At 39.1% G+C, this 25,334-nt stretch overlaps 1 protein-coding gene across 50 annotated transcripts in view; it reads left to right on the plus strand.

The window, feature by feature from the left end:
• LARP4 (La ribonucleoprotein 4) overlaps nucleotides 1–20,996 on the plus strand; it is a 176,112-nt gene extending 155,116 nt beyond the window's left edge. For 23 of the 50 annotated variants that reach the window (XM_084955634.1, XM_084955656.1, XM_084955632.1 and 20 more), the window contains 7 exons: nucleotides 679–785; nucleotides 7,568–7,780; nucleotides 8,449–8,497; nucleotides 10,682–10,843; nucleotides 14,484–14,608; nucleotides 15,055–15,223; nucleotides 16,510–20,996. In XM_084955634.1, coding sequence (XP_084811760.1) covers nucleotides 679–785; nucleotides 7,568–7,780; nucleotides 8,449–8,497; nucleotides 10,682–10,843; nucleotides 14,484–14,608; nucleotides 15,055–15,223; nucleotides 16,510–16,848 — 1,164 coding nt within the window. In that variant the 3' untranslated portion in view covers nucleotides 16,849–20,996. Of the gene's footprint in view, nucleotides 1–678; nucleotides 786–7,567; nucleotides 7,781–8,448; nucleotides 8,498–10,681; nucleotides 12,235–12,493; nucleotides 12,638–14,483; nucleotides 14,609–15,054; nucleotides 15,224–16,509 lie in introns of those variants that run through there. The other 27 variants (XM_084955657.1, XM_084955642.1, XM_084955658.1 and 24 more) reach the window with 4 other exon arrangements.
• Nucleotides 20,997–25,334: the final 4,338 nt, after the last annotated feature.

Consider the following 25,334-nt stretch of genomic DNA (forward strand, 5'->3'; position numbering starts at 1 on the left):
GAATTTTGAAGTAATTGACTAGAGTTAGAATTCATGTTTTATTTTGTGTTGGTATTAGTTTCTGACTTTTAAATAAATAGTAGTGAGGATATCTAATCCCCTGTATTGTGTATATACATATGACTTAGAATTGAGCTGTTGGTTCCTATCATTTTATTCTTTAGCTATTGCTAGATAAAATAAGAGCCTGGGTAAATTCTTAATGATTTAAAATGCTTTTAGCTTTGTGAAACTTCCAGAGAGAAATATTCTTTTTCTTTTTTTTTTGTCTTTGTAGAGCCGCACTTACGGCATATGGAGGGGTTCCCAGGCTGGGGGTCGAGTCGCTGCTACAACTGCTGGCCTACACCACAGCCACAGCACCGCCAAATCCTTAACCCACTGAGTAAGGCCAGGGATCGAACCCATGTCCTCATGGATACTAGTTGGGTTTGTTAAGTGCTGAGCCACAACAGGAACTCTGAGAAATATTCTTTATTAGGTATTGAACCAGTGGTTCCTTGTTCTGTAAGGCAAGTGATAGCTTGAAAAAAGTATTGCAGATGTTTTAAAATTATTTTTGGCTTATAAGAGAAACTGATGCTAGGTTAGTTCATCAGAAGTTTCTTATGACCTTCACACAAGAACACAAGTTTGGCTTTACTGTGAATAGTTTTAAACATTAAAAATTTCTTTTAGGCTCCTTTTCCCAATGGTAGTTTTCTGAATGGCTTTAATTCACCGGGATCTTATAAAACAAGTGCTGCTGCTGCTGTGAACATGGGTCGACCATTCCAAAAAAATCGGTAAGATAAAAATGGTAGCTGGAATTTATTGTACACAATTCTTCATAGTTCTTAAAACAGTTACTGTGTTAATAGCAATGCTTATTTGCTGACCCAGTAAAAAAAGGTTTTTTTTCCGCAAAAAAGTATGTGAACAATTTAACTTAGAATTAATAAAACATACATTTACCTCAGAGTTGATAATGGTTATAAAAGGAACTTGAGACTTGAGATTACGCATAATACATATGACCTTTTTTAATAATAAAGAGAATCTAAAAATACATTTTATGGTAACAACATAAAATCTGGTGCCTAAGTGCCATTTATTGTGTTAAATAGGTAATGTTTTGGAGAATGAGCTTTTTTGAGGATAAAAATGTTAAGTGATTTAAATAATAAATGCTGGGAGAGTTCTTGTGTGGCACAATGGGATCAGTGGCTTCTTGAGAGTACTGGACGCCGCTTGGATCCCCATCCCAGCACAGTGGGTTAAGGATCCCTTGTTGTCGTAGGTGCTGCATAGATCACAGTTGAGGCCCGGGTCTGATCCCTGGCCGGGGAACTCCATGTGTCACAGAGCGGCAATACATACATACATACAGGGAATGTGAGTTATGTAGGGTTTTAAGGATTGGCCTGAAATAATTTCCACTAACTATAGTGTACAGGAGACAATAGTTAATGTTTATTGAGCATTTAATGTCTAAAGCTGTTTTAAAGCCTTTACTTGTTTTATCATAGTTCATTTCTATAACCCTGTAAAATAAACAGTTATTGGAGTTCACATTGTTGCTCAGCCGGTTAGGAACCCAAATAGTATTATCCATGAGGATGTGGGTTCAATCCCTGGTCTCAATCAGTGGGTTAAGGACCTGGCATTGAGCTTTGGCGTAGGTCACAGACGCAGCCTAGATCCCGCATTGCTGTGGCTATGGCACAGGCTGGCAGCTGCAGCTCCAATTGGACCTCTAACTCCAGGAACTTCCTAATGCCCAAGATACAGCCCAAAAAAGAAAATAAATAAACATTGCCGTGAACTGTGGTATAGGTTGCAGACGCAGCTCGGATTTGGTGTTCCTATGGTTGTGGTGTAGGCCAGCAGCTACAGCTCTGATAAGACCCCTAGCTTGGGATCCTCCATATGCCACAGGTGTGGCCCTAAAAAGCAAAAAAAAAAAAAAAAGTACAAAATAAAAAAAAAATGCAGTTATTATGTCTCTTTAAAGCAGAAGAAATTGAGACATAAAATGTTAACTATCATGTCTACAAGCATGTAGCTCGTAGCTTGCAAAGCCAAGATTTGAGTCCAGGCCGTCTGATTCCAAAGGCTGCTCTTAAAACAACATTCTATGAGTTCCCATCGTGTCTCAGCAGAAACGACTATGACTAGTATCCATGAGGTTTGATCCCTGGCCTTGCTCAGTGGGTTAAGGATCCAGCATTCCTGAGAGCTGTGGTGTAGGTTGAAGATGTGGCTCAGATCCCACGTGGCCTTGGCTATGGTGTAGGCCAGAGGCCACAGCTCTGATTCTACCCCTAGCCGAGGGTGTGGCCCTAAAAAAGACAAAAAAACAAAACAAAACATAAAGTTCTGAATAAATTATTGAGAACTCTGGAAACTTTGCTGTTATATAAGAGATTAATTTGTCTCTTAAGTATCATACATTCTTTACCTAAATATTAACTTAAAATCTCAGTAATTTGGTATATAATGACTTTTGATATTAAGTATAAGTAACCAGAGAGCTCATGTAGTAGTTGAGATTTACTTAGTAATTTCATATCTGTTATTTCTTTATTTTGTGAACCTCATGGGTGGCTTCTGTTTTTGTTGTTTTGTTTTAAATTGTTTCTATTCATTCTCCTAGTTGGTTCTTTTTGGCAAGGAGATCACGTGGGGAATGTTTTTCCAAGATGACTTCTGGGAACACAGTTCTTTCATGTAGTTTTCCTAAAACAAGCTTCACTGGAAAAAGAAGCCTCTCTGTGTTAAAAAATATTCTCCTCAGTGGATTCTGGAAGCATTCACATATGTACTACCCTCTAATAGTCACAAATGTTATACTCACTTTAACTGACACAAGTGGTTAAAGTATTTAAAGATCATTTTTAAGTGTTTGAAAATTTTTACTACACATTTTTACTGCTTTGTGAAGTTCTGAGCAAGAATTCTTTACATTTTAAGAATGATGGATTTTTTACTTGTACTCTTGTAGATGACTCTTAGTTTGGTAATACAGTAACAGCAGGAAAATTCCAAGTATTTCTAATTGCTAGTACATATGAGTAGAAGTACATTGAGTCTTAATACATGTACTGTCCTCTAACTTTCCTATTAGTCAAAATTATTTCGTTTCCATGTGCTCATAGAGATAGTGATGTTTAAATATGGAAAGATCTTTGTTACAATGTAGTTATAACTCATTTTATAGATGCAAAAAATGAAAATTAAAGAGAAATACCTTGCTAGGGTTTACATGGCTTTTTATTATCAGCTGACTTGAGACTAAAACATTTTCTTCTGCTATAACTAGTAAGTTTCTTCTTAGAAGAATTCAGTTAGTACACATAACAATTTGCAACTTCCCTTATGAGGAGGGAAGTAGCCTTGTTTAAAAATATATTAGGATGTAGTAGCCTTGTTTAAAAAAAATTTTTTTTTCACCTTTCTTCGAAGGGGTGAATTTTGTTTTAAACAGTGAGGTGAAATAGCTATCTCAGTTATAAGATAGACTAAAAGTTTGTTTGTTTTTTCTTTTTAGGGCTGCACCCATGGCATTTGGAAATTCCCAGTCTAGGGGTCAAATTGGAGCTGTAGCTGCCCGCCTATACCACAGCCACAGCAATGCAAGGTCCAGGCCATGTCTGCAACCTACACCACAGCTCACGGCAACACCGGATTCTTAACCCACTGAGTGAGGCCAGGGATCTAACCCACACCCTCATGGATACTAGTTGGCTTTGTTTCCACTGTGTCACAACGGGAACTCTAAAAGTAGTTTTGAATAACAACAAAAAGTATTGATGTTTGTAGGTGCTTGACTTAAAAATGCATTAAATGGGCTTTTGATGTGCCTTTATTGTCACTTGTTTTTGTTTGCTGTGCTTTCTTGGTGAAAGGGGTCGAATTACAATAAGAAAACCAAGAATGACAGTTGTTACTCTTGCTTATAAAAATATGTATCTACAGAGTTCCTGTCCTGGCACAGTGGAAACAAAACACAGTGGTTAACGAATCCGACCAGGAACCATGAGGTTGTGGGTTTGATCCCTGGCCTCGATCAGTGGGTTAAGGATCCGGCATTGCCATGAGCTGTGGTGTAGGTTGCAGACACGGTTCAGATCTGGTGTTGTAGTGGTTCTGGCCTAGGCTGGCAGCTACAGTTCCAATTAGACTCCTAGCCTGGCAACCTCCATATCCGCGGGTGCGGCCCTAAAAAGACAAAAGACCAAAAAAAAAAAAGAAAAGAAAAGAATATGTATCTAAGGTTTTGAAGATAGAAGAAAGGTATATAATGTAGTTTTGTGTGTTATTTACTTGATTACTGTTAGAAGAGCAGGTAGGAAATCAGACTGTCAGGTGCTCAAAGCCCACAGCAGCCCCTGGGTTTGTGCTTCAGACTTAGGAAGAAGAGCTCTGAGTTATTGTCAGAGGGAACAGCACTAGAGCAGGTTCGCTCACTGACAAAGCTCACCTGGTGCTCCATGATGCTCATTCCAGCGTCAGAGTTTGGGATGGAGGAACCTAAGGATGTGACTATAAAGAGGGATAAGTTACAAGCCACCTCTGATTCTTTAGTATAAATCGCCTTACTTGATAGAGGGGACTTAATTCTACATTCACAACTGTGGGTCTCTTCTAGACTGACAGTGTTTTTCCAGAACCACCCGTGAACAATTTTTTCCATATATTTGACCAATACAGGTTGTTAATTTTTAGCACAGAAATAATGCATGAGTACTTTTAAAAATGCAGGAGTTCCTGTCATGGCACAGTGGAAAGGAATCGGACTAGGAAGCATGAGGTTGTGGGTTTGATCCCTGGCCTTGCTCAGTGGGTTAAGGATCCCACATTGCTGTGGCTGTGGTGTAGGCTGGCAGCTGTAGCTCCGATTTGACCCCTAACCTGGAAACCTCCATAACCCTTGGGTTTGGCCTTACAAAGCAAACAATAAAATTTTTTAAAAATGCAGATACTGCAGATGAATTAAAGAGCCTTTTGGCCACCAACCCAAATCCTTGTTTCCTTCTTTTTTTCTAAGAAGTGACCATTGCCAGACCTTTATTCTTTTGTCTTTTGTTTGTTTGTCTTTTTATTTTTTTGTCTTTTTAGGCCCGCACCTGCAGCATATGGAGGTTCCTAGCTAGGGGTTGAATCAGAGCTGTAGCTGCTGGCCCACGCCACAGCCACAGCAACTCAAGATCTGAGCTGTGTCTGCGACCTACACCATAGCTCATGGCTGGATCCTTAACCCCTGAGCAAGGCCAGGGATCAAACCTATGTCCTCATGGATACTAGTCAGGTTTGTTAACTACTGAGCCGCAGCGGGAACTCCCAGACCTTTGTTCTTATTTATTTAAGTTACCAATATCTTTTTTTTAGGGCCAAACCCACAGAATATGGAAGTTCCTAGGCTAAGGGTCAAATCAGAGCTGAAGCCGCTGGCCTACACCACAGCCACAGCAACATAGGATCTGAGCCATGTCTGTGACCTACACCGAAGCTCATGGCAATGCCAGATCCTTAACCCACTGAGTGAGGTCAGGGATCGCACCTGCATTCTCAAGGATACTAGTCGGGTTTGTTAACCTCTGAGCCACGACGGGAACTCCTAGACCTTTATTCTTAAAATTTGTTTAAGTTACCAGTAAAGGAACAGTTTATTAACCTTATAACAGCCCAGTGATGATCACTAGACCTACTTAGAGAGAATAGGACTAACTTTCAGAAGTCTGGGCAATTTTCTACTTTTCATACTTTATCTTTCTGTTACTTTTATTTCTTCCTTTCAGTCTTTTGTCACTTCTTACTTTCATCACCCTTTTTTCTTTTGCCTGGGCTGAGATTGTTAAGTCCCTCTCAGTGAAGGGTAAGATTATGAGATCTGAGGGCTGTTTAAACCTAATTACTTGTCCATTAGGTATATTGAAATGCAGTGAGAAAATTTTGGTGCGTGTTAATTTTCCAAAAGGATACATAAACAGCATATCTACCTCATGAAGTCATTTTCAGATATGATGGATAATATAAATATTTTGAAAATTACTTTGTGTTGATTGACATACTGTAATTTTCATTGCTTTTCAGACTATCTTGTAATATGTAAGTAATTATCTGGAAAAGTATATTTTTTGCAGAGGGGTTGTTTTGGTGTTTGGTTTTTTTTTTTCCTCTTTAGGGCTACACCTCTGGCATATGGAAGTTCCCAGGCTAGGGGTCGAATTGGAGCCACAGCCACATCTATAGTAATGCCGTATCCGAGCTGCATCTGCAACCTACACTGAAGCTTCCTTAATCCACTGAGCAAGACCAGGGATCTAACCTGCATCTTCATGGAAACTAGTAAAGTTCTTAACCCACTGAGCCACAATGGAAACTCCCTGGAAAAGTTATCATACTTGAAACTTAGTTCAACTTTTTTTTTTTTTTTTCTTTTTCTTTTTCTTTTTGGCTCTCCCTGTGACATGTGGAAGTTCCTGGGGAAGGGAATGAACCCACACCACAGTAGCAGCCTGGGCAACTGCAGTGACATGCTGGATTCTTAACTCGCTGAACCACCAGGGGACTCCAAAGTTTAGCTCAACTTTGTAACTTGATTTTTATCTTTATTTTATTTTATTTGTGGCTTTTAAGGACCACACCTGCAGCATAAGGAAGTTCCCAGGCTAGGGGTCCACTCTGAAGTGTAGCTGCCAGCATGTGCCATAGCCCACACTCAAAGCAAAGCAGGATCCAAGCCACGTCTTCTACCTACACCACAGCTCATGACAGCGCTAGATCTTTAACCGGCTGAGCCACAGTGGGATTTCCCCAGAAACCAGTTCTTACTCCTGCCTTTGGGGGTCTTGTTGCCACACTGAAAATGCATGGCAGCATAGACTCCATAAGCTTCCTGCCTGGCTGTTCTGGGGTTTTTTGTTTTTGTTGTTTTTTGTCTTTAGGGCTGCACCTGTGACATATGGATGTTCCCAGGTTAGGGGTCAAATTGGAGCTATAGCTACTGGCCTACACCACAGCCATAGCAATGCCAGATCCAAGCTGCATCTGAGACCGACACCACAGCTCATGGCAATGCTGGATCCTTAACCCACTTAGCAAGGTCAAGGATCAAGCCCAGGTCCTCATGGGTACTAGTCGGGTTCCTTACCACTCAGCCACAGTAGGAATTCCCTGCCTGGCTGATTTAGATGTGTCAAAACTGCAGCTAATGTTAGAAAAATTAGGTAAAATCCTTAGTTATATCCTGAATATTGAAGTAAAGGTAGCTTTATCTTGAAGAACTTTGAATCTTTCCTCAAATCTCTTCAAACAGCTTTTTTTTTTTTTTTTTTTTTTTTTTTTTACGTAGAAGTTCTTTGCCTCTTAAAAATAGGCAAAAAGAACTATGGAACATAAAAGGGTTTACATTTTTATAACATGACACTTCTATATCTAACTCAGTTTATAGAAAATCAGAGTACAGCAGAAGGCAGTTTTTTAACTTAGCCCATTAAGAGTTTGTACCATTAAGAGGAGAGATTTTCTATCTGTTTAAGGAATGAATTTTTCTTTCATGTATATGATCTTATATTTCTTATAGTGTGAAGCCTCATTTTAGGTCATCAGGTGGTTCAGAACATTCAACAGAGGGCTCTGTGTCATTGGGGGATGGACCATTGAACAGATCTGGTTCAAGGAACTTTCCAAATGAACGACATAACCCCACAGTAACAGGGCATCAGGAGCAAAGCTACCTTCCAAAGGAGACTCCCACTTTGCAGACGGAGCAGAATGGGGACTATGGAAGGGGCAGGTAAGGAAATGCAGTAATAAATATGGAAATAAGGTATAGGAAAAAAATCTTTGATCATAATATGAATATTGGAAGACCATGATGTAGTGATTTTTTTTTTGCTTTAACTTAATTATTGGTATATTGTTATGCTAAATAAATGCTTTGTTCACATATTGTGGGTTTGTCATAATTATTAAGAAATCTGGAGTGCCCATGTAGAATATAGCTCTGACTCAGAGGTTTTAAAAAGTTATTCTGAAGTTCTTTACAGTTCACTAAGGAAAGATTGGCTTAGAAAGATAGAAGACCCAGTCTGCTTCATAGTTTTAATTCCTAACAACTTATAAACTATGGGAATGGGATTATGTATTGCCTACCCTGCCTAAACACAACAGAAAAACCAAACCCAAATATGCTTCTGATGTGGAAGGAGCACTGCTAATAAAAATGGGCTCAACTTACTTGGTGGTGGTCATAGGTGAAGTTAGCACAGGATCCCTTCAGAAGAACGTACGTTAATCTTTTAATAATAAGGGAGATTTAGAAAGTAGAGATACTTAAAATAGAAGTTCACCCGACTTTGATAGAGCGTGTACATTGGAAGAAACTTAATGAGTTGTGTGTCCCCCCCCCACTCCCTGCCATTTCCCCACCCCACACCCCACCCCCTTTTGTCATGTTAAAAGGAGAACTCTTTTCAGAGGTCGAAGACGACGGGAAGATGAAAGAATCCCAGTAAGTATTTTTTTTTAATCTTTAGTTTCTATTTTCTTTTGTGGTTTACTATGGCAGTGGCTTCTGTTGTATCTTTCAGCAGTTTTGATTATAGTATTGATTATAATATTCAGCAAAGATGAATAGAGATTATTCTTGATGCTGAAATATCCTCTATCACTACCACCCCTCACTCTTAAAGCACACATAGAAATTTGACCTATGTTACTCACTTTTCAAAAAAAAATGACTTAAATATCTAGTCTATTCATAAGATTTAAAATAAAACATGTGAAAATATTCCGTGGAAAGTTTATTGCCTTATTAATGGACACTTAAGTAGTTTCAATCTTGTGATCTTACAGTGCTGTTACAAACAGTACAATGATAACCTCATGCAACCACCATTTCTCATGTGTGCAGTAGTATCTGAAAGAGAATCCCTAAAGGTGGGATTTCTGAATTGCATTTCAGTAAGTTGATGCCTAATGGCTTCTATATAGGAGTTGTGCCAGTTTTCACTCATTGGAAAAAAATTTCCTGCTTATCCATAGCCTTACAAAGTATGTGATTTTTTTTTCCCAGCCTGATATATAATTCACTTTTATACTCTGTTTGATAGTGTTGGAAACTGTTACACTGTTTATTAATTATTATTTGGGGGCAGTTTTCTCCCTACTGCTGATTCTTATTTTCACCAATCTTACAAAACCTCTTATAGATTTAAGGGAAAAAAAAATTTTAATTTTATGGCCACACCCACAGCCTAAGTTCCTGGGCCAGGGATTGAATCTGAGCCACAGCTGCTGACCTACCCCATAGCTGCAACAATGTCAGATGCTTTAACCCACTGTGCCAGGCCAGGTATCAAGCATCTCCCTGAAGCAACCCGAACTGCTGCAGATTCTTTTTTTTTTTTTTTTGCTGCAGATTCTTAACCTGCTGCACCATGGTGGGAACTCCAAGAAAAATTTTTTCAGTGGGAGTGACAGTGGAAGAGGGTTGTCACTGCAGTGGGTGGGGTCACTGCTGTGGCGTAGGTTCTATCCCTGGCCTGGGAACTTCTGCATACCGGGAGTGCGCCCCCCAGAAAAGGGAGCAGGGAGAGAAGAGAACATGCTTATCAGATCTGAAAATGAAGGGAAAGTGGTATCAGAAGCTAGGAGAGGAATGAACTCCCACAGGAAAGAATGTTAACAGTGGCAAATCCTAGAGGGAGGTCAGCAAAAAAAAAGTCAGATTTGCATGGTGGAAGGCATTGGTGACTTGTCAAAGCAATTTTAGTGGTGTGATGAGTACAGGGGTGAGAAAGTAGAGAAGATACCACAAGTGAGAGTCTTGTGATATAGAGAGTGATAGATGAAAGAGATAGATGAGAAGATTTTCAAGGAAGAGTATTATTCTCTCAAGACTATATGGAAGGAGAAAGGATGATGGCAAGTTTCAGTAGGGTAGGGTTTATTGTTTTTAATTCTGTAGTGGAAGAGGGTATAGCAAATTTAGAAAGCAAAAACTGGAGATTGATTGGATGGTTTAAGGAGTATTGGCAAAGTTTGCAAAAGAAAACAGGAGAGCAGAGTTCATGTTGTGACTCAGTGGTTAACAAACCCAACTAGTATCCAGGAAGACAGGTTCCATCCCTGGCCTCATTCAGTGGGTTAAGGATCCTGTGTTGCCACTGCCATTGCCATGGCTGCGGCTACAGCTCCAATTGAACCCCTAGCCTGGGGACCTCCTTACATGGGTGTGGCCCTAAAAAGACAAAAGACAAAAAGAAAGAGAGAAAAGCAACAGGAGAGGAAGTTGACTAAAGAAAAGTAAGCTCAACTGAGATGAAAAGCCAGGAATTTATAGGGAACAGTTTTGTTCTCTAGGATGGAATTTTGTTGTTTGTTTGTTTGTTGTCTTTTTCCAGGGCTGCACCTACAGCATATGGAGGTTCCCAGGCTAGGGATCTAATCAGAGCTGTTACCACCGGTCTTCACCACAGGCATAGCAATGCCAGATCCTTAACCCACTGAGGAAGGCCAGGGATTGAACCCGCAACCTCATGATTCCTAGTTGGATTCGTTAACCACTGAGCCACAATGGGAACTCCCTAGGATGAGATTTTGTGTTTCGTATATTTTGTTTGCTTTCAGCTTCTGTGACACAGGAGTGGAGAATGAGATAGACGTGACCTGTTTTATGATTTGTATCTTTTAGAGACCCCATCCTTCAACAGCTGAAGCAAAGGCTCCAACACCAAAGTTTGACTTATTAGCCTCAAATTTTCCTCCTTTACCTGGAAGTTCATCAAGAACACCAGGTGAACTTGTTTTGGAGAGTAGAATGTCTGATGTTGTTAAAGGAGTCTACAAAGATAAGGTAAACACTGAGGCATACAACCTTGTACCTGAGGGGATGAATCTTTTGCCTTTGTTTTCAGGGTTATTATTTAAAATTTTGTTTGCCCTCAATGCTTATTTAGATCATATAGTTTTTATTCATGGGGTTTTCAGCATACTCTGAGTACTATAAAAAGATTTGTGCTGGATTTCCCTTGTGGTGCAGTGGGTGAAGGATCAGCATTGTCACCGCAGCAGCTCTGGTTGCTGATGTGACACAGTTTTGATCCCTGACCTAGGAACTTCCACATGCTGCAGTTGTGGCCAAAAAAAAATGGGCGGATTTGTGTTCAAGCTATACAAAGTCAATAAAATGTTTCTTTGCTTTTCATGTCTGTGTATCAAGTCTGCCCAACTTGGTAGTACTAATTAATGCAAGCTGAATGGAAAGTGTCATTTCCACTTAAGAGCCTATGATGAATTGCTGATGTGAATGCTAAGCTGCTTTGGTAAACTCAGTCTTTCAAATAAATTGAGGGTTGATGTCAAAAGGTTGGGATACCCCATTCTACAGTATTTTTGTGTATAGACTTCTTTATATACTAAATCCTCACGCCCCACAAATTTTTCTCATTTTCTACCATCTTTTTCTGGTTCAGTTTTGTTTGTATTTAATAGTACGTATACATAGTATATCTAGGCTTATAGTGAAAAACTCCTGTATTGCTACTTCTTAACTTTTCAATTTTAGATGTTTTCTATTAACTTTATATTCTAGAAGCTAAGGTTTATTTCTCTTAAACCAATATACTTGTTTCATCCTCCTAGTATATTGCACTTTATCGTATCTGTGATGCCATCAATGATTCTTCATTATTTTAATATCACTAAGAAAGTAAAAAGGCATTGCCAGTTAGACTAGGTCATGCCATCATTTGTAAGTCACATCTCAAATACTGCATCTTTTTTTCATAACTGAGCCTCATATTATACTGTTGTTATGTCTTCTGTGTGTGTGTGTGTGTGTGTGTGTTTTCTAGGGCCACACCCGCAGCATGTGGAGGTTCCCAGGCTAGGAGTCTGATCAGAGCTATAGCTGCCAGCCTACCAGAGCCACAGCAGTGAGGGATCTGAGCCGCATCTGTGACCTACACCACAGCTCATGGCAACGCCAGATCCTTAACCCACTGAGTGAGGCCAGGGATCGAACCCACAACCTCATGGTTCCTAGTTGGATTCGTTAACCACTGAGCCACAACAGGAACTCCGTGTCTCGTCTCTTATACATTCAGTGACCTACTGCACAGCTGTGTTCCTGGGAGTTGCCTTCAGCATCATCCTGGGAATTTTTCTTACTCTCTCTGGTGGATCACTTCTTTTTTGTACTCTTTGTTTTACTTTCCCATATTATGGTGTGTCACATCTTTCCAAGCTTCCTGAATAAGAGGTTTTTAAAATAAATGCTTTGAAATTTTGCGTTCTAAAAATGTCTTTCTGTTTTCACAGTTGATCAGTAGCTTATCTCTATAGAACTCCCTTGCTTAGGAGTTCATGTTGTGAAATCTGACTAGTATCCATGAGGATGCAGGTTCAATCCCTGGCCTCACTCAGGAGATTGGGGATCCAGCGTTGCAGTGAGCTGTGGTATAGGCCGGCAGCTGTAACTCTGATTCAACCCCTAGCCTGGGAGCTTCCATATGCCTTGGGTGCAGCCCTAAACAGCAAAAAAAAAAAAAAAAAAAAAAAAAAAAAATTCACCCTTTCATGATGAAAGCAAGTTTAGAATACAGATGCCACAGGTATAACCCTAAAAAGAAAAAAAAATAATAATAAAGTGTATCTCTTATAATTCCAACCCACAATTGTAGGGTGAACACTTTCCTGAATGTTACCTTTTAAACTCTTGAGTTTTATTTATTTATTTTTTAAGGGCCTCACCTGCAGCATATGGAAGTACCCAGGCTCTAGGGGTCGAATTGGGGCTGCAGCTGCCAGCCTACGCCACAGCCACAGCAATGCCAAATCCCACAGATCTGAGCTGTGTCTGTGACATACACTGTAGCTCATGGCAATGCTGGATCCTTAACCCACTGAGTGGGGCCAGGGATGGAACCCGCATCCTCATGGACACTAGTCAGATTTGTTACTGCTGAGCCACAATGGGAACTCCTAAACTTGTGGAATTTTTGAAAATTTTAATTCCATATTCCTAAAAACCTATTGAAATTTCTTTTTTTTTTTTTTTTTTTTGTCTTTTTGCCATTTCTACGGCTACTCTTGTGGCATATGGAGGTTCCCAGGCTAGGAGTCTAATTGGAGCTGTAGCTGCCGGCCTACACCAGAGTCACAGCAACGCAGGATCCAAGCCTCATCTGCAACCTACACCCCAGCTCTCGGCAATACCAGATCCTTAACCCACTGAGCAAGGCCAGGGATCAAACCCACAATCTCATGGTTCCTAGTTGGATTTGTTAACCACTGCACCATGACGGGAACTCTGGGAAATTTTAATTTCTAAAGGTGGTACTTGTTTTTCTTTTTTTCTTTCTTTTTTTGGGGGGGGGGGGTTGGTTTTTTTTGTTTTTTGTTTTTTGTTTTGTTTTTTTGGTTTTTTTTTTTTTTTTTTTTTTTTGGTTTTTAGGGCTATTCCCGCAGATATGGAAGTTCCCAGGTAAGGGTTGAATTGGAGGTACAGGTGCTGGCCTACACCACATCCACAGCAACACTGGATCTGAGCTGCATTTATGACCTACACCACAGCTCAGGACAATGCCAGATCCCTGATCCACTGAGTAAGGCCAGGGATTGAACCCGAATCCTCATGGATGCTAGTCAGATTCATTTCCACTGTGCCACAGTGGGAGCTCCTTTCTTTTTTAAATCATGGTAAAATACACATAACATTAAATTTATTATTTTAACCATGTTAAGTGTTATGCACTTCAGTAGTACATTCACATTGTAACCAGTCTTATCATTTTATCTTGCAAGATTAAAATGCTATATCCACTAAATAGGAGCTCATATTCTCTCCTTCCCTCGGCCCATGGTAACCTACCATTCTGCTTTGTCTCTTTGAATTCGACTGCCTCATATAGGTGGAATCAAACATATTTGTCTTTCTCTGACTGACTTATTTCACTTTGCATGCTGTCCTTAAGGGTCATTCTTTGTACTGGTTCTTCATTCCTTTCATTGTGCAATCTTCCATTGAATAAGTATACCACGTTTCATTTATCTATTTGGCAGTTGAATATTTATCTTGTTCCCACTTTTTGGTTCTTATGAATAATGCTACTGTGAACATTTGTATATAAGTTTTCGTTTAGACATATGTTTGCTCTTAGGTTTATAAGTAGGTAGAATTGCTGGGTCATATGGTAATTCTGTATTTAACTTTTTTGAGAAGCTGCCACACTGTTTTATAAAGCGGCCACACATTTTACACCCTTAACATATGAGGGTTCCAGTATCTCCATACCATCACTAACATTTGTTATTGTCTGTCTTACTGATTATAGCTGTCATAGTGAGAGTAAAGTGGTTTCATTACAGCTTTGATTCACAAATCCTTGGTTGTTAATTATGTTGAGCTTCTTTTCATGCATGTGCTTTATTGGCCATCTTCTTTGGAAAAGTGTCTGTGTAATTGCAATTTTGAAATATGTTTCCATTTTAAGGATAATGAAGAGTTGAGAGTGATTTGCCCAGTGCCTGCAGAGGATGAACAGACAGACTGCACCTCTGCCCAGCAACTCAGTACAAGTACCAGTCCTCCATGTGCAGCTGAGCTTTCTGCATTAAGGTACAAAATTTTCAATATAGATATCTTTCACATTAAGATTACTTTTTCTGAAGTTTCCATTGTAGCCCAGCAAGTCAAGAACCTGACAGTCTCTGTGAAGATGTGGGTTCAATCCCCAGCCACACTCAGTGGGTTAAGGATCCAACATTGCTGCAAGCTACAGTGTAGATTGTAGATGCAGGTGGGATCCAGCATTGCTGTGGCTGTGGTGTACGCTGGCAGCTACAGCCACAGGTGCGGCCCTAAAAAGAAAGGGGGGAAAATGGCATTTTCATGGCATTGTCACCGGTGTGACTCTGGTTACAGCTGTGACACAGGTTTGATCCTTGACCCGAGAACTTCTGCATGCCTCGGGTGTGGCCAATAAATAAATAAATACTTTTCTTCTGATGAGCTGTCTCTGTGTACTGTATATTAAGCCTAATGTCAAACTCTTTTTTCCATAGCACAACTCAGCAAGAAAAGGATCTAATAGAGGATTCTGCTGTTCAGAAGGATGTTCCCAACCAGACAACTATACCAGCTTCTTCCCCGAGTACTGCAAAGCCATCAAGAACAAGCACTGCTTCGTCATGTCATAGTAACGTAAATGCAGCTGCAGCTGTGGCCCTCCAGGTAACTTGGTGACTAATTTAGTTTATATGAATAAAACAATGAGTATAATAAGGAGAAATTTTGTTTTTCACATAATTCTTTGCTAGAGCAGAGTCATTTGGAAATAGCCCAAATTGGGGCTGTCTGCCTGCATCAGAAAGAAGCTAAAGGAGTTTATTTCTGATCAGACTGTGCTTAAGTGAAGCTTCCTTCTCATTATGACTCTTATCATTTGGGGGCTAGGGTAAAGAGGTCTTGAGTCTCTAGAAATTCTTTTTTTATAATGCTTAACAAATCTATGAGGGGCCACTGCCATTTTTATTCAATTTCCACAATCATTTTTATAATTTGGAAAATACAGAAAAGCAGAGGAAAAGACACAATTTGCCTAAAAGTCTTTTGTTCATTGATAATAACTTAGTCTTCTATTAATATGTTACTGCTTTCCAACTGCTTTACTGAGATTCTTGTGGTATCTCTCTCAAGGTTCTTTGTGCCCAGGGAAGAGGGAGTGAAACCGTTTTATTTCATCCTCTGGGTGTACTGTTACTAATTTTGACTGTCCTCGTTAGACGTTTAGGTTTCCAGATACTTGCTTCGCTATAAACGGTGCTGACTTACAGCCTTCAAATAAATATCAAAAAAATACAAGAAATTATTGTATTGTACCTAAATTACTAGGACTCTTTACTGTATTCAGCAGTTTTTTCTTTTTCTGGCCACATGGGCAAATGGAAGTTCTCATGCCAGGGATTATACCCATGCCATAACAGTGACATGAGCCACTTCAGGGACAACACCAAATCCTTAACCTGCTGTACCACCAAGGAACCCTCACAACAATTTTTTTTTTTTTTTTTTTTTTTTTTTTTTTTTTTTTGTCTTTTTCCAAGGCCGCTTCCACAGCATATGGAGATTCCCAGGCTAGGGGTCTAATCAGAGCTATAGCTGCCGGCCTACACCAGAACCTCAGCAACTCGGGATCCGAGCCACATCTGTGACCTGCACCACAGCTCACAGCAACGCCAGATCCTTAACCCACTGAGCAAGGCCAGGGATCAAACCCACAACCCCGTGGTTCCTAGTTGGATTTGTTAACCACTGAGCCATGACGGGAACTCCAACAAAATTTGATTGTACCAGTTGCCTTTAATAGCAATGTATACGTGACTGTCTACTGCCCTTTCCTAGAAGATAACTTACTGATTTGCCTGATTTGCCTGTTTAGTTAACAGTATTCTTTTTGTACCTTATTATTTTAAGAATATATGCCGTAAGTTTTTGTGTTTATTATATTTGCTTCAAAGGAACCCCGAAAGCTAAGTTACGCTGAAGTGTGCCAGAAGCCCCCTAAGGAGCCATCTCCAGTCCTTGTGCAGCCACTACGAGAACTTCGCTCCAATGCAGTATCTCCCACCAAAAATGAAGAGAACGGAGCTGCTGAGAAGTCCACTGAGAAATCAAATGAGAAGCCAGAAGCAAGGGCTAGTAAGGATTACTCTGGCTTCCGAGGCAATGCCATTCCTAGGGGAACAGCTGGAAAAATCAGGGAACAGAGACGCCAGTTTGGCCATAGGGCTATACCTCAGGGAGTGACTCGACGTAATGGCAAAGAGCAATATGTGCCACCCAGATCACCAAAGTAAAAAAACAAAAAGCAAAAACTATTCAAAAACTTCTCTCTCTTCCCATTAAACTCGAGCCGTGGCTATATTGAACTGTTCTGGAGGGGAGGGGGTGGCCAGGAAGGAAACAAGAGAAAGTACATCCTTAAATCATTATGGATTTTGGAGTTGTGAGTGGTAGAATCCCAAAATTCATCTCTAAAGTGATTTTAAAATGCTGGAGGATTCCAATCAGTATAAATATATATATATATGTATACATATAAAAAATATAATTTTTCTATTTTTGTTTTTGATTTTAATTTGCAGAGATCTTCTGCCCGGAATCAATTTTGAGGGTTCAGATTTAGCTTGGGGGGAAAAAACGTATTACACATCCTTCAGTATAGGAGATGAGGGAGTGAGAGAAAATATTTTTTGAAGAAGCATTTCTGTAAAATTAGAAATTACTTTTTTTAATCTATTTAAAGTTTGGCTTGGAGAATACCATTTCTGCCTATACGGCCTTGTGTTGCAAAACAGATCAGTGGCTGGGGTGCCTGTTGTGGTGTGAGTGTGTGCAAGTGTGATTGAAGCCAAATCTGTTGTCATGTTAGTAAATGATTTGAAAACTGAATGTAATACTTGAGTAGATTTTTTTTTCTCCAGTTTTAAAATTTTACTCTTTTTGACCTTACTAATATTTCATTCAACAAGCTTATTAATCTCTGATTGTACTTGGAGATGTGACTACCAATCAGTTTGATACTCAAGGAAAGAATGGGGGTTATTAAAAAGGAATTTAAAGTTTGTCTTGGATCTGAGTGGGTGCGTCCAGTGGAATTCAGAGATTTAAGCTGCCCTGTGATTCCTCCACTCCCCAACCCCCAATTAGGAAACAATTTTTTAGTTACGTAATTTCTTATCTCTATTCTTTGACTACCCCACCCCCAACAGCAAAATAACCAGCCACCTACAGAATTGTATGTTTCTAACTGCCTTGATCAGTCTAATCAAATCATATAACTGTTCTAAATTTCTGACTTGAATATTATTTTACTCTTCTGTTCATGTATTTAGAACTTTAAATCCAGAATGTTGGGGCAGGCTGACCCTACAGTAATTTATTTGTGTTAGTGTTAAAGATGAAACATTGTAGCTGACTCTTTAAAGTGTTAAACAGTGTAGAGGTAAAAAAAGAAATCTCTTTTTAAAGGCTTAATTTGGGGATGACTTTTTTTCTGTTTACAGTGTATTTATCATCTTCTTTCTCAAAAAAAAAAAAAAATTACACTTTGGAATTTACAGAAGTAGAACCAGGAAGTCACAAAATTTTTGAGTTAAGGTTAGAAAGATAGTTATAATTAACATAATTTCTCAGTGAATAAAGTTGTAGTTCTCATATTAAATAGGCAAGTTTACATGCTGGTGTTTAGAGAATGGCTAAAAAATTAAAAACCATGTTGCATTAATCTGTTTTCAGTCATACCATTTTCAGAGTTCTATGTAAGGTGGCGTTTTGTTTTCTTTTTAGGGATAGTTTGTGATAGTAATAACTGTCCCTTATGTTAGTGAATTACACATGTACAAATCGAAACTGTAAATTGTGAACACTGGAAAGTACCATTGTGACATAGAGTTAAACATCTTAGTAATATATTAAAATGAATGTAAATGGAGGTTAAAATTACGTTACTGTGAAACTCATCTTCCAACTCTAAGTTAAGCTTTGGCGATTTGTATTAGTGGATTACTGTTCAGAGCTTTGAAAACACTGCACATTTCTGTACAAGCCAGAATTATCATTTCTTTGTAACTTATTATTCAGCTTGGCAATTGCTTTTGATTTGGTGGATTGATAACATGATATATATTTAAGCAGTTTGAAACTATTCATTTCTACACACTATTTTTTAAAATCATCTACTAAATGAAACATACAATAAAACTACCTGTGCTGAAATTTGGGGGAAGTTTAGGTCCTTTAAAAAAGAGTATTAATAATCATTGACTACATCTATGATGAAAGTGCTTATTTTGGTTTACTTAGATAATGCTGCAGTTGGTGGAAATGATAAGCATTTAAAGTGTTAATATTCTGTGAATGCATTGGATTTAAGAATAAACATTTTATAAAAATCACTTGGTAAGGATTATAAAATTTAATTATTGCACTTAAAATGAAATAATACTTTTTTTTACAATGTGTCACAGAAATAGGCCTATATTACTTGTATCCTTGTGTGACTTACGGTTAGTCCACTCAACTTCTAGAAACTAAATATTCTAATTGATAAACAAGAGAAGAATTCTTTTTGAAGAAAGCAAGTATGTTCTCGCTTTTTCCAAGAATGTGTTATTGAAAGTAGCAATTTAAAGACATGACCGACCATTTAAAAAATTTGTATTAAATATAGTGTTTTTAACTTTATTTGCCTCATTACAGCTAATAAATAGTTCCCATTTTGATGGGATGTATAGGGAAGAGTGTGTATGTGTGTGTGTATGGGTGTGTGTATATATAATATATATATTCACAGTATGTATTTAGCATTTATTTTATTACATCGGATTTAAGGTATCTGAATGATACCTGTGAGTTATGTGAAACTGATGGCTTCTTTGTCCAGCATTACTCGTAACTGATGAGGGTTGGCCATTCATTGTAGTTCAGCTATTTATTTAGTTCATTAGAAGGAGGAATTTAAATGTCAAGTTTTCTTCCTCATCCTTATGAGTTAACACTTCCTTGGGTTGTTGGAGGGTAAAAGTAGATACAAATGACACTGAGTGTATGGTACAGTGATATTCTCCCATACTTCTTAATGCATGAAGAGAACAAGAGTCACACAAGTTTATCACCTTGCACTTCATAGAGAAGGTATATAGAAGTATGGCAAAACCTATCTCCATTTTCTGTCCCAGTAATTAAGGTTTTCATGATATGTAGGCCTGTCTTTAATCTGGGTAATTTCATTTTTGCAAATGTAGACACTGGCATTCAAAGGAATGATCCATCTAAATTTTTTTCAACTGGATTTTGGGAGAAGATACGATCTTGTAGTAATACAGGTTTATTGTTGTTATCACCTTATGTCCTCAATTTGCATGTGATCAAATGACATGCAGATTTTTTAATTTATTTTTGGTTCCTAAAATTAAGGTAGCTTGAATATTGTTTTACATTCCTTTTTCTTTTTAAATAACCAGGTTGGCTTTGCAGAAGGCTTAATGATGGAGTATTAGCATCTGCTGGAGCAGAAAATAGTATTTAAAAGTTACTGAACACTTTCCATAGTTTATTAGTTATGGCCTTAATATTTCATCTTTTGGCAAGTCCACTGATTTTTCTTTGACACAGTTGAACAGCACTGGGGTTAAGTCTCTGATATATTAATGTTGGCCATGTACATTAACCATATTTTTAAAGTACTATTTTGTTTTTACAAAAAACATAAAATGCAGACGAGGACCGTATATTCTTTTTGAGGAGTTTTATAAATTCTTCATTACAGTTTGTGGGGTTTTTCCCTAATTTTTTATATTTTCTTGTAATTTGGTGGCCATTAATTTAACTTTGGGCTTTTTGGTATATGCTAATTTAGGTAGTCAGAGATTTCAAGAAGATACATAAACATTTCCATTTTAATTAATTGAATAAGGACATTTTAAGTTGAAAGAGAAGTTGTTTTCAAGTCGAATATATTCTCTTTCAGAATTTACCTGATTATTAAATAATTTAAATTTTATTTTTAAAAGCTGAGAATTGTTGAGTAGGCAGTTCCTAAAAGTACAAGTCAGATAGCAAATATCAACAGACTAGTGTGTAAAATAAAATGGTTTTATTTTCAGTTTTGCAGCACAAAATACTGATTAGTATATATAAACATCCACATCATTATGGACTTTTTTTTTTTTTTTTTTTGTCTGATTCAGATGTCTCTCGAGTGACATCTCTTAAATGTTTGGGGTTGGGAATCAGAACCAGTTATCTGGCTTCTCTTGTCCATTGCTTAGGTTTGTTCTTGTCAAAACTGTCCCCCCCCCCCAAAATGGTGTGACACATGCTCATGCATATTATGTTAAAATGAGTACATCATTGTATTTGTATTTTTGTTTTCAACATTGCCAAGGTGCTATGGGAAATTAAAGTAACACAAAATTAGAAAAAATAAAATTATTAAAAAGCAGGACTGGTTTCCTTTTCTCCAGGTGGTTTATGTCTAATGACTACTTGTATTTACTTTTTGATTGTTTTTTATGTTGCCCACTCTAGTTCTGTTCTGCTTTTCAGCTTTTTGTTTTGTTTGGGGGGGGTGGAATGTGTGATATTTCATCTGCAAAATGAGGATAGAGAGCTAGAAAGACGTGCTCTATGATTCTGAGGTTTTCTTAAATTCTTTTAGTGTCAGAAGCAGTTATTAAAGGGAAAGAAAATCAGAGGCAGTGTGCAGCAGGTTAGGGCCTGATTTGAGTATGTAAGCTCTAGGGCTTTAAACTTATCTTTCTAGGTAACAGTAGCCTAGGGGTTTTTCTCACCTATTCAACCACATCTTTTGCTTTGATTGTGTCAAACCCTGTAGCTAATGGGTTTGGGGAGCTGTTTTAGGGAGAGGTCACTGAGAAATTAATGTATTTTTAAACATTTCTTTTTTTTTTTTTTTTTGGTTTTTTTTTTGGTTTTTTATCTTTTCTAGGGCCGCTCCCGCAGCATATGGAGGTTCCCAGGCTAGGGGTCTAATCGGAGCTGGAGCCACCGGCCTACACCAGAGCCACAGCAATGTGGGATCTGAACTGCGTCTGAAACCTACGCCACCACAGCTCACAGCAACGCCAGACCCTTAACCCACTGAGCAAGGCCGGGGATGGAACCCACAACCTCATGGTTCCTAGTCGAATTCATTAACCACTGAGCCACAATGGGAACTCCTTTTTTTTTTTTTTTGAGCTGATTTTTTTTAAAGAACTCACTGGCTTTTTTAACAGCTGGTATCTGTAAATTAATGTAACAGCTCAACTTTTATTTGAATGTAGTATTGCTAAAAAAAAACTTTGGGCATTCCTGGTGGCACAGCAGGTTAAGGATCTGGATCCGGTGTCACTGCTGTAGCACAGGTTTTGACCCCCTGGCCCAGGAACTTCTACATGTTGGGTGCATGCCTTTTAAAAGAAACAACCTGAAGTGTTTTCTCATAACTGTTTTGCCACAGTTTATTCTTGAGTTTTCTAGCTGGGATGAACTTTTTTTTTTTTTTTTTTTTTTTTTGTATTTTGTCCTTTTAGGGCCACACCCGTGGCATATGGAAGTTCCCAGGCTAGGGGTTGAATTGGAGGTGCAGCTGCCAGCCACAGCACAGCCACAGCAGCACCAGATCCGAGCCGCGTCTGCGACCTACACCACAGCTCGAGGCAATACCCAATCCTTAACCCAGTGAGTGAAGCCAGGGATCAAACACACAACCTCATGGTTCCTAGTCGGATTTGTTTCCTCTGCGCCACGACAGGAACTCCAGGATGAAGTTTTTAGTGCTAGGAATTTAGGTCTTTTAGATACGGGCTAATTTCCAATTCGATTTTCTGAGTCTCATTCAGAAATACTTATTTTACTAAGTGTTATGAATGTGTTTATAGGGTAACATTTAATGTGAATGAACATTCACTTTGATAATTACTTAGCTCAGTAACATTGCCCTATGTAACACCTAAAACCTTTAATTTGCTAATTAGTTATTTAGCTTAATGAAGGTAAGCCATTATCAGTGAGAAAAATCCTTCCAGTTTTTATCTTTTTCTGGCCACACCCGTGTCATAAGGAGGTTCCCAGGCTAGGGGTCCAGTCGTAACTGTAGTCACTGGCCTACACCACAGCCACAGCAACGCCAGATCTGAGCTGCATCTGTGACCTACACCACAGCTCACAGATCCTTAACTCACTGAACAAGGCCAGAGATCCAACCCTGCTCCTCATGAATACTAGTCAGATTTGTTTCCACTGAGCCACAGTGGGAACTCCTATACAGGCTTTTGAGTTGTGTTTAAAATGAATGGATTTTGGGGAGTTCCCGTCGTGGCACAGTGGTTAACGAATCTGACTAGGAACCATGAGGTTGCGGGTTCCGTCCCTGCCCTTGCTCAGTGGGTTAACGATCCGGTGTTGCTGTGAGCTGTGGTGTAGGTTGCAGACGCGGCTCGGATCCTGCGTTGCTGTGGCTCTGGCGTAGGCTGGCAGCTACAGCTCCGATTAGACCCCTAGCCTGGGAACCTCCATATGTCGTGGGAGTGGCCCAAGAAATGGCAAAAAGACAAAAAAAAAAAAAAAAAATAGATTTGGCAAAAGCCTCATCACTGAGATACCTAATATTTTTATTCCTTTTTAGGAAATATTAAGGTTTATTTTTTTAGGGCCGCACCTGCAGCATATGGAAGTTCCTGGGTAGGGATAAATCAGAGCTGTAGCTGCCAGCCTATGCCACAGCTTATGCAATGCCGGATCCTTTAACACTGAATGAGGCCAGGGATCAAACCTACATCCTTATCGATACTAGTTGGATTCTCAACCTTCTGAGCCACAACAGCAACTCCTATCTTAAAGTTTAAATTTCAGTTTTATGCCTGGAAGTTTTTTTTTTTATAAAATGTTTACTACTAAAGGATTGTGAATTTCCTTAAAAATCTGTGGAATGGGAGTTCCTGCTGTAGCGCAGCAGAAGCGAATCCCACTAGTATCCGTGAGGATCGAGTTCGATCCCGGGCCTCGCTCAGTGGGTTAAGGATCCAGTGTTGCTGTGAGCTGTGGTGTAGGTCGCAGACGCAAAATCAGAAAAAGTAATTGCAAAATTAGCCAGTAGTAAATATGAAAGCTGGAGTCAGACAATCCATGCAGTTGGCATGGGGGATTGGTGCAGGGATAGAAGCCCTCACTGAAAAACAGGACAGATCTGAAAGATTTAATTAGGTGAGCAGGAGGAAAGTGTTCCAGATGAGGGAGCAACCTGTACATACCATTTTATGTTGCACTGTAAATATTGTAAGAGTCCTGCCAATACAGCATAGGGGACACTTTCATCTTCCTAGCCAGATTCCAAGGGGGTTAAAATTTGTGCAGTATGGAATTCAGATGAGGTCAGAGTAAACCTCATGAAGATAAATTTGGAGCAAAGTGGTAGATTTGGAAACAATGCTTGAATAGATTAGGTAGAGCAAGAGAAGTCCAAAAAAAATGATTCATGTAGTTTCTGTCATGGCTCAGCAGAAACAATCTGACTAGTATCCATGAGGACTCAGGTTCAATCCCTGGCTTTGCTCAGTGGGTTAAGGATCCAGTGTTGCCATGAGCTGTGGCGTAGGTTACAGATGCGGCTTGGCTCTGGCATAGGCCAGCGGCTACAGCTCTGATTTGATGCCTAGCCTGGGAGCCTCCATATGCTGCGGGTGCAACCCTACAAAGATAAAAAAAGCAAAACAAAAAATGACTTAGGAATTTGTGGCTTTGAAACTGGATGGAATTTTGTGGTATTCACCATGAGTGAATACATTGGCAAAGAACCTTTTGTGGGTAAGATATATTGAGTACAATTTGAGACTGTTATGCTTATTCTTTGCAGGATTTCTGATAATCCTAACAATGGGAAGATGGGAGCATGGTGCAAAAATAAATACTCAACTAAAATCATTCCCTTAAAAGACAGATGATCTCTAGCATAGGGTGCTTTTCATAAGATTACATTTTCTTTCAGTTTACCTCACTCTTAGGGACAAGGCTAAAAATTACTTGGTTTCTACCTGCCCCTATTTTTTTTGCCTTCATTTAAAAAAAATTTTATGATTTTTATATTTTTTTCCATTATAGTTGATTTACAGTGTTCTGTCAGTTTCTACTGTACAGCAAAGTGACCCAGTCATATATGTGTGTGTGTGTGTGTGTGTGTGTGTGTGTGTGTGTGTGTGTGTGTGTATACTTTTTCTCACATCATCATGTTCCATCACAAGTGACTTAGATGTTGTTCCCTGTGCTATATGGCAGGATCTCATAGCTTTTTTTTTTTTTTTCAGGGCCGCACTCTTGGCACATGGAGGTTCCCAGGCTAGGGGTTGAATTGGATCTACAGCTGCCAGCCTACACCACAACCACAGCAACACAGGATTCGAGCCCCATCTCCCACGTACACCACAGCTCATGGCAACACCGGATTCTTAACCCATTTAGTGAGGCCAGGGATCAAATCCACATCCTTAAGTTTCCTAGTCGGATTCATTTCCTGTGTGCCACGACGAGAACTCCAGGATCTCATTGCTTATCCACTCCAAATGCAATAGTTTGCATCTATTAACCCCAGATTCCCAGTCCATCCCACCCCCTCCCTTCCCCCTCCCCCTTGGCAACCACAAGTCTGTTCCAAGTCCATGAGTTTATTTTCTGTGGAAAGATTCATTTGTTGCATATATGAGATTCCAGATATGTGATATCATATGGTATTTGTCTTTCTCTTTCTGACTTACTTCACTAAGTATAATAATCTCTAGTTCCA

The sequence above is a fragment of the Sus scrofa genome, chromosome 5 (genome assembly GCF_054392235.1).
Source record: "Sus scrofa isolate SSC_HxYL_T2T_F1_AM1 chromosome 5, Sscrofa_HxYL_maternal_Yorkshire_Landrace_v2.0, whole genome shotgun sequence".
Lineage (NCBI taxonomy): Eukaryota > Metazoa > Chordata > Mammalia > Artiodactyla > Suidae > Sus > Sus scrofa.